Consider the following 14191-nt stretch of genomic DNA (forward strand, 5'->3'; position numbering starts at 1 on the left):
AACATAATAGTTTTAATAACTCTTTTCTAATAACTGGTTAATTTTATCATTGCCATGATGACAGTAAATAATATTTAACTAGATATTTTACAAGACACTTCTATACAGCTTAAAGTGACATTTAAAAGCTTAACTAGGTTAATTAGGTTAACTTGGCAGGTTAAGTTAATTAGGCAAGTTATCATATAATAATGATTTGTTCTGTAGACTATCGAAAAAAATATTAGCTTAGAGGCTAATAATTTTGACCATAAATTGTTTTTAAAACAATTAAAAATTGCTTTTATTGTAGCCGAAATAAAACAAATAAGACTCTCCAGAACAAAAAAATACTATTAGACACTGTGAAAATTTCCTTGCTCTGTAAAACATCACTTGGGAAACATTTAAAACATACTGTTTCTATATACTATGATCTTTTATGTGAAGCTGCTTTGACACAAAACACATTGTAAAAGCACTATACAAATAAAGGTAAATTGAACTGAATTTAAAAAAAATAATAAAATAAAAGGGGGGCTAATAATTTTAACTGTGCATAGCGCAGAATTCCTCTTGAGAACAATCAATCACATTCAGTTTGTACATGCAGCCCAAAACCTCCTGATGTTAATTGGTGGAAGGAAAAAAAGTTTAAAATCTAAACAACTTTTATAACACTTATACAACACTCAGTATCTTCAGAAGGATTTTGTGAGTAGGTGTATGATGTCAAACAAAAAGTTTAAATGTACAAGACTAGCTGATCCAGTTCGTCAGCTTTCAACAGATAAGCAGAAGTTGTTGCTGCAACTGAAACAGTAACTGTCCTGACAAGCCTAATCCAGTTAAGCTGTTTGGTAAAGTGCTGATATAAAATCAGTAAAGTTCAGTTATCAGACTAACCTGTAAATGTGAATCTGGTATGATGTTAAATGAAGCATAGACTCATGTTTCTTGTCAAAACTTAATTTAATAATTAAAACGAATAATCTCCATTTAAACAACATACAGAGCAAAAGTAAAAAGACAGAAGAAAATAAATACATCATCATAATGTCAACTGCACAAAGACAAACAATAGTCCATTTCACCAACAGGAAATCAATCACCAATAGCTTAAAGGAAATCTACAGACATTCTAAAAATCTTTTTTATTTCTTCCTGTAACAAACACAAACACACACCCCACTTGTGAAAAAGGATTTTCCCCGGTATGAATTGTTCCTGGAGTAAGAAACCATTGTCAATTTTCATAATTTCCCACTATGTTGTTATCTTAGGTTCCGTGCAAGTCTTTTCATTTGAATGAGGTTTGTTATGACTACTATTACTGTAAAGCTTTTGCCGGTAATGACAGTTCCTGTTCAAAAAGAGCCAAAATGGCATTAGCAGGCAAAAGAATTGGGAGGAATCAGATACGAAACTGTGAAGCAACATTACGGGAAACATTCAAAGTAATACTAATCAAATTTAGTAATGCGATGCAGTCGAACCAGAAACTGTTTTAAAAACTCAAATGAGAGCTGTCAGCTAGAGCATCATAGCTTAATCTAGCTTCAGCTATACATGAAATATTTTCAGTTATTAAAACTACATATTCACTGTAGCTATCATTTATGTAGTTCATCAGTAATTAAGGCACATGAACTCATCAAGTCAGATTGTGAAATTCAGGATACATGATCTCTTATAGAAAGGAGTCTTTTCACCCCTAGACTCACCTACACTCAGTGCTTAAACTCAACGCTCAGCTCAGCTGAATATAGAGAGATTTATTTCCAGCAAGATGTAGTTTTACTGTGTGCTAAGAAGTTAGTGTGACGAAAACGTACCGTAAGGGTACTGTGTTCTCCAAGAAGAGAAGCAGACTTCAGAGCTTGCAGGAGGCCTGAGCTACTTTTGAATTGGTCCTTCTGTTGAGTGAATGACAGATGAATGAACCGGCGTCCAACAGTCTGGGCAGATCCACTCCCTAAAACACACAATCAACAGCTTGATCAACAGAGTGCTGCATTTCTTTTTGGACTATTAGTTAGTTGTACATTCAAAAGGCACATTTGAAAAGAATACCTTCACATTTAATGTTTGTTTTCCACTAAATTTAGATGATTTTTAGCCAATTACCATAGTTAAAATGAGTTTCTTTCGGTTCTCACACTAAATTGATCAGTAAATTATAACATAAAAAGGTAGAGGAGGTAAATAACATTAACAAATCCTTTCCTTCCTAGACCCCAAAGGCCACTCATCTAGACTGACAGTAAAAGCATATTAATGTGGCAAAAAACAAATCTTTTTTTTTTTACTTGCGTGTTATAATAATGGCAGGTGTGGGTGTGAAAAAAATATTGAACCACCAGAGTGTTTACCAATTCACCACCTCTGGAAGTAAGTAACCAAGCCTAAACAAGGCATGGGCTAGTTTAAAATTTCTAAAGACATGACAACCTTGGATAAAAATATCATGGTTCCACAGTATTGTGATTACTGCTCTAAAATATATTATTTTTTAAAAATGTCTGGCTAAAAAAACTAACACTTTTTACGCTTTGAACCCAATGGCTGCATCTGAAATTGCATACACTTCAGATTATATAGTACATTAAAAACAGTGTTTGAGCCGAGTAGTATGTCTGAATTAATAGACATACTATTAATTAATAGAACTCTTACAGCCTACCACTTCCGGCGAGATTCTGAAGTGCGCATCGGATGGATGCTACGTTATCTCATGATGCATCACGAGAGAATTCATAAACAGGAAAGAAGCGATGCAACTGACACAGGTAGGTCACGTGATAATGACAAAATGGTATCTGTAGTACATCCACGCTTCATTCATACTGCTCACATTCATACTGTATAGAACATACTTCTCTAGTGGTCGAGTAGTAAATTCTTACTTAAATGCAGTACCCGAGTAGAAAGCGATTTTTGACAGAGCCAATATATATTTTTTGAGAAACATTTAATATTTTGGAACAGTAAACATGTCAGGCTGAATAATTCAACATGAATCACTGACTTCTGCGATCATCATTAGTTTCAAAAACACAGATTTCTTTACAATTTAAAGCAGCATCTGTGGATATCTTTTCTGCTGGAGATACTGTTGTGCTAAAACAATAAAGCAAAATAAAAAAAATGAATGATATAGCAGAAAATTTTGGCTGTTTTAATACCTTGACTTTACCAGCACGCAGACTGGTATTTAGCTTCTTACATCAGGTGTAAACAGCGCCAAAAATGAATATGGTTTCCACAAAGGAATAAATTACATATTAAATTTATTTTAGGTGTTTTTTATTGTACATCTATTATACAACAGTACTGTCTTTACTACATTTTGATGTGCATAAGGGTGTGTGTCCACTGAAGCTTTTCTCCTAAAGATGGGCAGATTTTTTTAGTTGTTGGGATGGAAGCTCAACCTTTTTTTTATTATTTTTTATTTTTATTTTTTTTTTTACAAATTTGAGCATCAGTTTTAAATAAACATCTGATCGCTTGGCGGTTTCAAAATGCTTTAACAGTAGAAGAAGCACTCACAGCGGAGTGTTTTTAGAAGAGGGGGCTGACATTTTCAGCTGCACAAATACTCTTTGATAGACGCGCATCCTTAGAGACTTCCTCTCAGAAACAGTTCATCTTTCTGACCTCAAACTCTAGAACAGTAGTGCACATTACAGCGGCACCATTATCAAGTAACCAGTCATTAAATGTGGTTTCTTTGTCATAACGTCTAAAACCAATTTTAGGAAAAACTGACATTGTGACATTTTGAAAACACTTTCACCATATCAGACGTGTTTTTGTGCATCTGCATAAAATATAACACACAAATGACAAGCTCAAATAAATACATTACAGTGTATTCCTTTCATTCCTTTTGTATAGAAATACAAAAGGAAGGAAAATCATTGAAAAGCAAATGAAATAAACAGTGCTTTGAGTTTTTCTGGGAAGTCCAAAAGTTACAAGTTAAATATAATTAATATTTCATTACTTTAAACTGGCTAATGTTTACGGAGAAACAGGCCTTTAACACATGCAAACTTTTTTAATAGTTTAAATTTGAAATTAAACCACAAATCATGCGAGTTCCTAAACGTGGTGCCTGGTAAACTGGGACTTACAGTATGGATTCCCAGTCCATGCAGCATATAGACCACATCTTCAGTTGCCACATTCCCAGAAGCCCCCTGGGCATAAGGGCAACCACCAAGCCCTGCGACAGACGAGTCCACGACACTCACCCCATTCTAGAAAACAGATCAGGAAAAAAAGAAGACATGTTATAGTTGAATGCAGTGCTGTAAAGTAACAGATTACAAATATTCTAATTACTGTAATTAAGTAGTTTTTTTTTTCAGGAATTGTAATTTATTATAGTAGTTTAAAGAATGTGCACTTTTACTTTTTCTTAAGTACTATTTTAGTGCAGTATCAGTAGTTTTACTTCACTACTTTCCTTTGTTCTGCAGTCCCTCCTTTATTTTTTCCTGTCTATGGGATTAAAAAAATTTCGGTCATCCTACAAGGCCCTTTAAGGCCCTAATCTAAATCAAATCACCTCTTTTTTATGATGTGACAATAAAAGTGATTTGATTTAGATTTTTGTATGATGACCGAAAGGGCCTTAAACACCCAGCAGGCATAAGACGTCAACATGACGGGAGATTGATGTTGTACCCCAATGTTGTGGGGACGTTGCATTTTGTTTGTAAATGAAAATTAGGTTGACATCAGAACCCAACATCAGGTCAATACCAATGTCCAACATCCTACCTAAAATGATGTTACAGCTTGACATTGTGTGGACGTCATCAACATGACGTCTATTAGATGTTGGATTTTGGTTGCCATAAATGAATAAATGTCAGTATTTGACATTAATATGACGTTGGATTAAGATATCGGCTCGACGTTGGATTTTGGTCACTTTCTAACGCAACCTTAAATCAACTAAATAGCGACGTCATTTAATGTCGCTCTTGAACATCAAAATAAAGTCATACTCAGATGCTGGCTAGACACTGAAGTTTGGTCACCTGACATCACAACCTAAATCTAACCTAATAGTAACGTCTTATGACGTTGTGTGCCTGTTGGGTAATAACTAAACGCACTACAGAATGTTACGTTTGCACATCCACAGATTACATGTAAATGAATCAGCTTTTTACAGCGTAATACTCACTACTCTTGACTACTTTTGAAAGAAGTCCCCTTTTTACTCATACTTAAAGTAATATTTACAAGAGTTACTTTAACCCTTCTTGCACTACATTAAGGTAAGTAATGGTACTTTTACTTGGGTATGCTTTTCAGTACTCTTTGCACAACTGCTTAAATGTATTTTAACATTTTAACAATGTGAAAAATCAACAATGTGAAAAATTATTACAGCATCCATCTTTTCCCCCAACTTATGTAGCTGTAAACAGTAAGGTTTGTAAGCAAAGTGTTTTTAAAAACGATAAACAGTAAAATGTCATTATTATCCTCACAGTTCGCCGTCAAATATTATCAAGCAATTTATTACAATAACAAATTACTTTCAGCCTATCGTGAATAACCCTAAAATCTTGAAACAAGTCTTTCTGTAGGATCATTACATGCATACATATTACTGTATTCAATAGAATACAAAGAGAAAATAACCTGGAGGAATAAAACACAGTGGACTAAAAAAAGAGCTTTGGCCACACTAAAAAGATCAAGTGCACATTGTAAAATTGGGAAATCTTAAATTACTTCAACTTATTACACCAAAAAAAATGTTGAAAAAACTTAATTATTGTACATGTACTAAGTAATTTAAGTTGATCCTGTTTTATTTTTTAGTATAACAATATCATGTCGAAAACACAAAGATATCCAAATACTACGGCCACTACTATGTGTATAAACCACCTTATGTATGCATGTTGCCCTTTTGCACCCCAACCCCCCAGTGTGTGCGCTGCGGGAGTCAGTCTGCGTGTGTGGGAAAAGGGAGAAAGGACTGTGTGTGTGTGCAGCTCTTGCCTTGAAATGGTATACTTTTACATATCGTTAACTTTTGTGTTTTGTATTATAATTTTTGTGATGCTGAAGGAGGCTGATTATAAAGGTTTGTGTCTAAATGCCATTTTGTCTTGAAGCTTTTTTTTTCCATTGGCAAAGAGTCACAACCTCTCACTCAGGGTTCACAACAATGTTATTATGTAAAACTCTTTGTGTCAGTTCTTATGAAACTGGAAGTGCAACCCACAGTAGTGACATCTTGAAAAGGTGTATAAGAGTAGGTGTCATTAGACAATAAAACAATACAAATATGATCTTTCCATCACGACAGCCATCATTCCACACACCTGTAATGCCACAAGTATGTTTGCCAGTGCTTGCCCATAAGTGTCATGACAGTGAACTGCTAAAGCCTCCACAGGAAGCTCTTTCTTCACAGCGTTCAGCATCTCCGTCATGCCGCCCGGAGTGCCCACTCCAATGGTGTCACCCAATGAAACCTCATAGCAGCCCATGGAATACAGTCGCTTAGCAACCTCTGCCACTTTGCTTGGTGACACCTTTCCTTCATATGGACATCCCAACACACAGGACACATAGCTGAGAAACACAGAGCATTTGTCAGACACAAGACTATGATGTTAATGGGATTTTGGCAGAAGTCATTGAAAGAGACGGAATGTAGAGAATGCAGAGAAATGTGGAGAATGCGGAATGTGGTTGTTTTACCCTCGCACAGAAACACCCTCCTGTTTGGCAGCTGTCATCACCTCCTCAAAGCGCACAAGACTCTCCTCCACCGAGCAGTTGATGTTCTTCTTACTGAAGAGCTCTGATGCAGCACCAAATATTGCCACCTCTTTTGCACCGGCTTTTACCTAAGAAGATCGTTGTCAGGTGTTTTTGGATAAATGTTTGCATAATAAATAGCATGATTTTTTTCTCATTTGAATTTCATTTAAAATAAAAATAGTTAAAGCAAAAATATAAATAAATAGATTTGTTAAATGAAAAACTAATAAAAAACTATATCTACTGTAAAATTAAATACAAAAAAAACATTAGTTATAGGGGGCATATTATGCAAAACATACTTTTATAGGGGGTTTAAACACAACAATGTGTAAAAACAGTGTGTGAATATTGATGGCATGGATTTTTTTGATGAATGTCTGCTCCAGGATGGAGTAACACATATCCTTATGTACGTCTTTCTGATTATTAAAACGATTAAATGATTAAGAGCCAAGACCATAGGATGACCTTATTGTCAACCCACTTCAGAGTAAAACTGGAATAATATGTGTATGATTGCTTTTCTGTATGCCAAATAATGTTTCCTTAGCATCTAACCAGGCAGGTCAGAGGTCATGTAGACCTCTTGAGTGGACCTGGACTCTTGAAGAATTGGAAACCACTGTTCATATTGTTATTTGCCATGTGGTAATTATGTCTAAAGTGATATTTGCCATTTTAGGTGTCAAATCCTTTGCATGTAAATTGCCAGTTTGGATGTAGATTATACCGGTTATAATTGCTAATTTATGCCTTCAGTGATTCCCTGAAGATAACTACAGCAGTTGCCGTCATCGATCGCATATGACGCAAGAGATTGTGATGACATATGATGACTTGCAGGTTTTGTAGTGGTGTCCCATTTCTTAGGAGTTAATTCTGAAGCCCTTCCCCTTCACACTCTGTTTCAAGGGTCAAGGGGAAGGGGTACAAAAGTAGAATTGAGATTGGGCCTTAGTCTATCCGTTTAAACCAATCAGGTTAAAACACCTATATGTATGATGCAGTTAATGACGTTATGTGAGAGTTTAGTTGTCTATGTTTTGAAATTGTAAAGCAAAGTGGCCTACAAACTCATTGCAAGTGCTGAAGCTGGCTTCTGCCGATGAGACTGAAAGTATCTTCATTAAACTTTCTTTATTTGATTCTCTGACTCCAGCTCTTCTTCATCTGACAGTCATTTTGGTCTTCAAACTGTAAAATATCCCTACAATATAAGCAGCCTCAAATTGCAAAAAATAATTTGTTTTGTTTTTTATAAATTACACTACATAAAAGCAGTCTGCAGAAACACTTTGATTGACATTCTCCCTTTGTGCCTGTCATCAGAGGGGGAAAGCCCCGCCCATCAGTAATGATCTCTCCCTCATTAGCATAAACAGCCCTGAGTAAGAAGCAGCCATACACCATTAGAGTTTTCACCTTCTGAAGATAATGTCAGCGACTAAGAGGATTTAGGATCTACAAATGAACACTGTAGTCTCCATAGACTGCCTTCTTCTGAGACATTTCTTTTGACATTTTCAGCTCATAACGGAGATAAAATTAGTCCTGTTTTGAATCTGCTGCTATGCTGAAGCACCGGTTTTTGTAGCCCCGCACTCTATCGAAAAGAGCACAATCTAATTTAAATTTAAAGCGACAGTTACCAAAATGGCACAATTTGGATAAAAGCTTAAAAGGGACGGTTTCAAAGAGCTATAAAACATTATTTGTGGTATTTCGAGCTGAAATTTCACATATACAGAGACTTATTTTACACCTTGTAAAAAGGGGCATAATAGGTCCCCTGTAAAATAAAGATAACAAACACAAACAAAATAAAAAGATTTAATTGTCAATGCTGAAAACAGAGATGTTGTTTAATGCCATTGTGAAAATGCAGATTCTTATTTAAAAGGAAAGTTCAAAAGAACATACTGTTACTTACTTCTGATAAATGTAACACACCCTTGTGATTGACACTATCTGCTTGTCAAATGTGACGTCACATTAAGCGGCTTTCAGGTTTAATCGCTCTCAGACCGTATGGGGAGACTCAACAATGCTGAATATCAGATGGCCAGAAAATTATGCATTTTTTATAAATTGTTCAAATATTGGTGTTTGTGATGCTGCAAGTCCAGAGACTGTTGTCTACACCATGATTTTATATAAAATTGGTCAAAAGTGGTCATAAACAAATATTTTCTCAATTCAAATGAGTAGCGGGTTGGACCCAGAAACAGTATGTCATACCTTACACCTTAACAAGAGGATATTTAAATCTCCACACATATGAGCTTTTTAGGTATCTGAGCAAATAACAGTTTGTGTTGTATTTCACTCACAGCAGCCTGAAATCCCTTTAGGTTAGGGGTCAGAACAGGGTAATTCACTCCAGGTTTCTTGTGGAGGCCACGCATCACTTCCTCCTGATCAGCCATCTGCCAATCAAACATAGCCAAACATCAGTGTTTACATCAATAATAGATGCCATAGTTTCCTCTGTTTTATGTTGTGGAGGTCTATTAATGAAATGCTTTATGTTTTGATGGCGTGTTCTGAGTCTCACCTGAGGCACCCATTTAGGTGAAACAAAACTAGTGGCCTCAATGACAGGAAGTCCTGCCTCCGAGAGCATATCAATGAGCCGGATCTTCACCTCCGTGGGAACAATGGTCTGATGGACACAAGTTTGTTTCACAGAAATATACAGACACATACACACACATAGATGACTACAGTAACAATGCTACAAAAATTCAGCTTTAAATCAAAGGAATAGTTTACATTTTAAACTAGATTCAAAAAGAATCCAGAAAACTAACAATAGTTGTAGCAGTTTTAACAATTAAACCATGAGAAGGTATGGTTGATGCGAGACTGACATTTCAACACAGTGTCAAGATCACAAAGCACAAGTGTTTCGAAACACTGCTCTGAAGCCTGATCCGAAGCACTGAGTGATTCAAAGCATAGAACATTCAAGAAGCGTTTCAACACATGGCGAATCTGTGTTTGATTGACAGGGTGGGGAAAACCCTCTATCCCATGTAGCCTAGTGGAATGTGCTGTGTCCAGAGTGCAGCAAATGTCCCGAGTTTAAATCTCGACTAGCACAAATGCTCAGAAATTGTGACTATGTATTTTCGTAAATTGATTTTATTTTTTAGGGTTAGTCCCTAAAATAGGGGTTGCCACAGTGGAATGAATTGCCAACTTATCCAGCGTATGTTTTAAGCAGCTTTCAGCTTCAACCCAGCACTGGGAAACACTCATACACACTCATTTGCACACATACACTACGGACAATTAAGCTTACCCAATTCGCCTATACCACATATCTTTGGTCTGTGGGGAAACCAGAGAAACTCCACACAGAAATGACAACTGACCCAGCTGAGGCTCGAACCAGTGATTATTGTTGAGGTGACATCGCTACCCACTGTGCCACCACTTGATGAATTTTAATAATGTTCATTGTTTATAACAAAAACAAAACATATTTACTCAAAGTGTTCAATAGGATGTCAAACCAATGTAAAACAAAAAGCGTTACAAGAACAGCATTTAAGATCCGAACCAGCAGAGCATCCCTGGATTCAAACCCATTACCTCTGCATGCTAATCAGGAACTCAAACCACACCACTAAATCACTTAAAATATCAATTCTACAACAAGGGGGTTTAATACCTCAATTTGTGTAACTTTCTTTGCTAAAGCTGTTCCAGAGTAATACATTACAAAAATATATCTAGCTGACGTAGTAGAGATGAGTTTTAAAACATTTTGAAGCTGACACATTTGCTTCACTGTTTCAGTATTTCATGAAGCCTCGCTTTGCCCAGCGCAAACCAGGGGTGCCCAAACGCAGTCTTGGAGGGCCAGTGTCCTGCATAGTTTAGCTCCAACTTCCTTCAGCACACCAGCCTGGAAGATTCTAGTATACTTAGAAAGAGCTTGATTAACTGGTTCAGGTGTGTCTAATTGAGGTTGGAACTCAACTCTGCAGGACACCAGCCCTCCAGGATTAAGTTTGCTCACCCATTAGGGGTGTATTAAACTGGTAAAACATTTCACAATGTATGCATTTTACTGCATTTTTAATCAAATAAATAGAACAGTTATGAGCAGAAATGTAAAAACTTTGGACTGGTGGTATATATCATTAACAATGGGTGATATTCAACCCAATTTTTGTAGTTTTAATAATTTCTTGTCAGCTTATTCGCAGCGGATGCCCTTCTAGCCGCAACCCATCTCAGGGAAACATTCACACACACACTCATACACAACGGACAATTTAGCCTACCCAATTCACCTGTACCGCATGTCTTTGGTTTGTGGGGGAAACCGGAGCACCCGGAGGAAACCCACGCGAAGGCAGGGAGAACATGCAACCACCACACAGAAACGCCAACCGAGCCAAGGTTCGAACCAGCAACCCAGCAACCTTTTTGCTGTGAGGCGACAGCACTACCTACTCGCTGTAGTTTTATATGTTTAATTTATTTTGCATAAAAACACTTTTGTGAATTTAATTCGATGTGGACACTAAAATGGAATGTCTAATTGGACAGGAAACATTTGACAGTCAAAACAGAATAGTTTAACCTCATTGCACAATTAGTCCAGTGCTGGGTTGTAGACAAAAAAGCATCATGTGTTGTATGCAAACAAAGTCGTTTACCTTCTCATTCTGAAGTCCATCTCTGGGTCCAACCTCCACAATCTTCACCCTCTCTGGTAAAGCCTGAGAGGCAGCGGCAGACACACTCACCTGTCAAACAAACACGCACGCACATGAAATAAAGCACATAAACAAAGACGCGCGCACACACAAACATATAAAACCAAACACAAATAAAAACAAACACACAAACATACGAAATGTCATATGCGCATATAAATATCATGGTTAATGTAAAGTACAAAAAGGCATGATATGTAAATTAAAAATCAAAAGCCACGTCAATAGAAAGCAGTTTCTTCTAATAAGACAAACACACGTATATCATCGTGACATTAGATAATGAAGAATGAACTCACGGATCTGATCAGGGCGGACGCGGCACAGTGCAAGACGGGTCGATTAACCCGAACAGAGGCAAAAGGACCAGGAGCAACTCTCATCATGAGCGCCGCCATCTTCACACGCCCCCATTCAGCCTGACGTCATAGCCTCGAGATACATCTCGCGATAATACAAGCTTAGAATTGAAGAGGCGCGTCTCCATCATATCTCTGCACCAATCATGGTCATAGGTGTATGGCAAGCCGTTTTAATCTGTCAACTGTTCTAGTGTGTCTATTTTCATGCTACCAGTAAGTACCTATTTTATTTTTGACACTTGTATATGTTCCACTTTTTTTCATTAGATACTAGTACTTATTAGGTAGAGAATGCTTATTAGTAGTGCTTTTTGTTAGATAGTAGGGATAGGCTTTTATCTATAAAAAGGTGATTCACCTTTTGCGACCTCGCAGTTTCGCAGACTTTTTTAGTGCCATTTGACATGCTTTTTTTCTACAGCGCATTGTGTTCTGTGTCCTGATTAGTTGTAGACCATTGTCAATCAATGGTCAACAATTGTGTTCTGTACAGTACAGAATGCGTTCAGCTTGCCAAATTTACATAAATCTTCAATCACTAACAGTGTGACTCTAAAGTACTGCACTGTATGCTTGGAATTTTCCTCCCTACAATGTCAACGAAACATTCTGCATCGTCAAAGGCACCTGCAGTAACACCCAAAAGGCAGAGGAATATGCTAACCATTGCACAAAATTTGACCTTCTGGACATACTAAAGGAAGGTAGAAGTTACGAGGCTGTAGGGCGCCATTATGAAATGGTTTTGATATTTAGTTTCATTCTAAAATACTGGATTCATTTTTGTAAGAAGGTTTGAACTTTGATAGTGTTTAAATGAGAGAAAAGTGTGAAAATGTTAAGTGTGTACCGTATACTTCTGACTACTTCATAGATTTTGCCTATGGCACGTTATTTTTCGAACGTAACTCCCATGAATAACGAGGGACCACTTTATTAGAAAATGTTTGCACCTGAAATCTTTGTGTATTCCTGCAATGTAAATTTCCAATATTAGCATTCTAATCACATGGTTATATGTTTCTTAGAAAGCATATCTTAGAAATGTTAACAGTTGAAAATAAATGTCCTGTGTATATCTGCCTAAACCAATCAGCTTCTTATTTTAGTTTATTGTGCAGCGCTTAAATAAGGTGCTTGTTTAACCATCTGGTAAGTAAATGTTCATTAAATTAGTTTGGTGCCAACCATTTAACGAATATAATGGTGATTTAGTGAATGTTTATTGTATTTGTATATGGCTCCATGAACTGCTTTAAATGAGATGTTGCTTGCCTCTAAAATTGGCTAAATGCACAGCTAATGTTTTTCAGCCAATGATGAATCTCTTGAAAGCTTTATGTGAGTATTTTCAATTTCATAAGGTTCCTTTTACAGTATCGATATTGTAATGTAATTCAAATATAATCAGTTAAGTAGACTTAAGCATCTATTTGATTGTTAAAGCGTAATATTAGACGAAAGACTAACACAAGCTAGCACAGAAACATCATTGAAAATACTGGGGTAAAATGAATTTCCATATTTTAAAGACATTGCGCGGAAAAATATAATTTATCAGTGCTTCTTGTTTGGGCTGATAGCCACTTTATATTGTATCTCAGGCAGGCATCACTGTTTTTTTTTGAAGAAATCAGATCTTTAACGCTGCATGCGATAATGTATGGGATGACAATTAACCAGAAGCCTTGGGGCTGGCTGACTGAAATTAAAAGTCTGTGTGTATATACCCCATTGTCTGTGGATGTCATTATTGGCAAAAAAGGGCTAAATTAAATTAAACTGAACTTTACAATAGGCATGGGACGATAACGGTGTTCAAGGTATACCGCGGTTTAGAAAAGTCAAGGTTTTAAAAACGTTAACATTTTCTGCTATACTGTTCCTAAGGTATGAGTAAGATTTTTTATTTACATTTTTTAGTTTTTTAGGACAGTTGTATCTCCAACAGAAAAGAAATTCATTTAACTATTTAGCCTGAGATGTTTACTGCTCCAAATGAATTTAAATGTTTCCCAAATTAAAATATATTGTGTTCAAGGGCAAAACAGTTTTGTTTTCACCCAAACATTTCAAAAGAATATATTTTAGAGCTGTAATCACAATACCATTATGCCATGAAACAGTGATATTTATATCCAAGGTTATCATACCGTCAGAATCTTATACTGGCCCATGTCTACTTGAGAACAGATTTTCCACATCCCATTGTGAATTTTTTGCAACACCAGAGGTTATTTTTTAAGAAGGGGCTACTGAGAACTGTAATGTAAGCACTGCAGCCTCAGTTGGATTAGAAATGGAACATCA

The 14191-nt window shown here is 36.4% G+C and overlaps 1 protein-coding gene across 2 annotated transcripts; it reads right to left on the bottom strand.

Annotated features, from left to right (window-relative positions):
* Positions 1-932: 932 nt before the first annotated feature.
* On the bottom strand, positions 933-11982 carry hmgcl (3-hydroxy-3-methylglutaryl-CoA lyase). 2 transcript variants are annotated; one of them, NM_201215.1, is given in 8 exon segments: positions 933-1954; positions 4119-4244; positions 6339-6591; positions 6721-6869; positions 9117-9212; positions 9341-9448; positions 11460-11549; positions 11819-11982. In NM_201215.1, coding segments are annotated over 8 exon segments (1023 nt in total). In that variant the 5' UTR covers positions 11918-11982; the 3' UTR covers positions 933-1852.
* Between the last annotated feature and the right edge of the window lie 2209 nt (positions 11983-14191).

The sequence above is a fragment of the Danio rerio genome, chromosome 17 (genome assembly GCF_049306965.1).
Source record: "Danio rerio strain Tuebingen ecotype United States chromosome 17, GRCz12tu, whole genome shotgun sequence".
Classification (NCBI taxonomy): Eukaryota; Metazoa; Chordata; class Actinopteri; order Cypriniformes; family Danionidae; genus Danio; species Danio rerio.

Coding starts and splice junctions, on each gene's coding strand:
- hmgcl (XM_073927076.1), bottom strand. CDS start 9,490: ATGTGTCTGTATATTTCTGTGAAACAAACTTGTGTCCATCAGACCATT. Junction 9,213..9,340: donor CACCTAAATGGGTGCCTCAG/GTGAGACTCAGA, acceptor TTTGATTGGCAG/ATGGCTGATCAGGAGGAAGT. Junction 6,592..6,720: donor GAGGGTGTTTCTGTGCGAGG/GTAAAACAACCA, acceptor TGTGTTTCTCAG/CTATGTGTCCTGTGTGTTGG.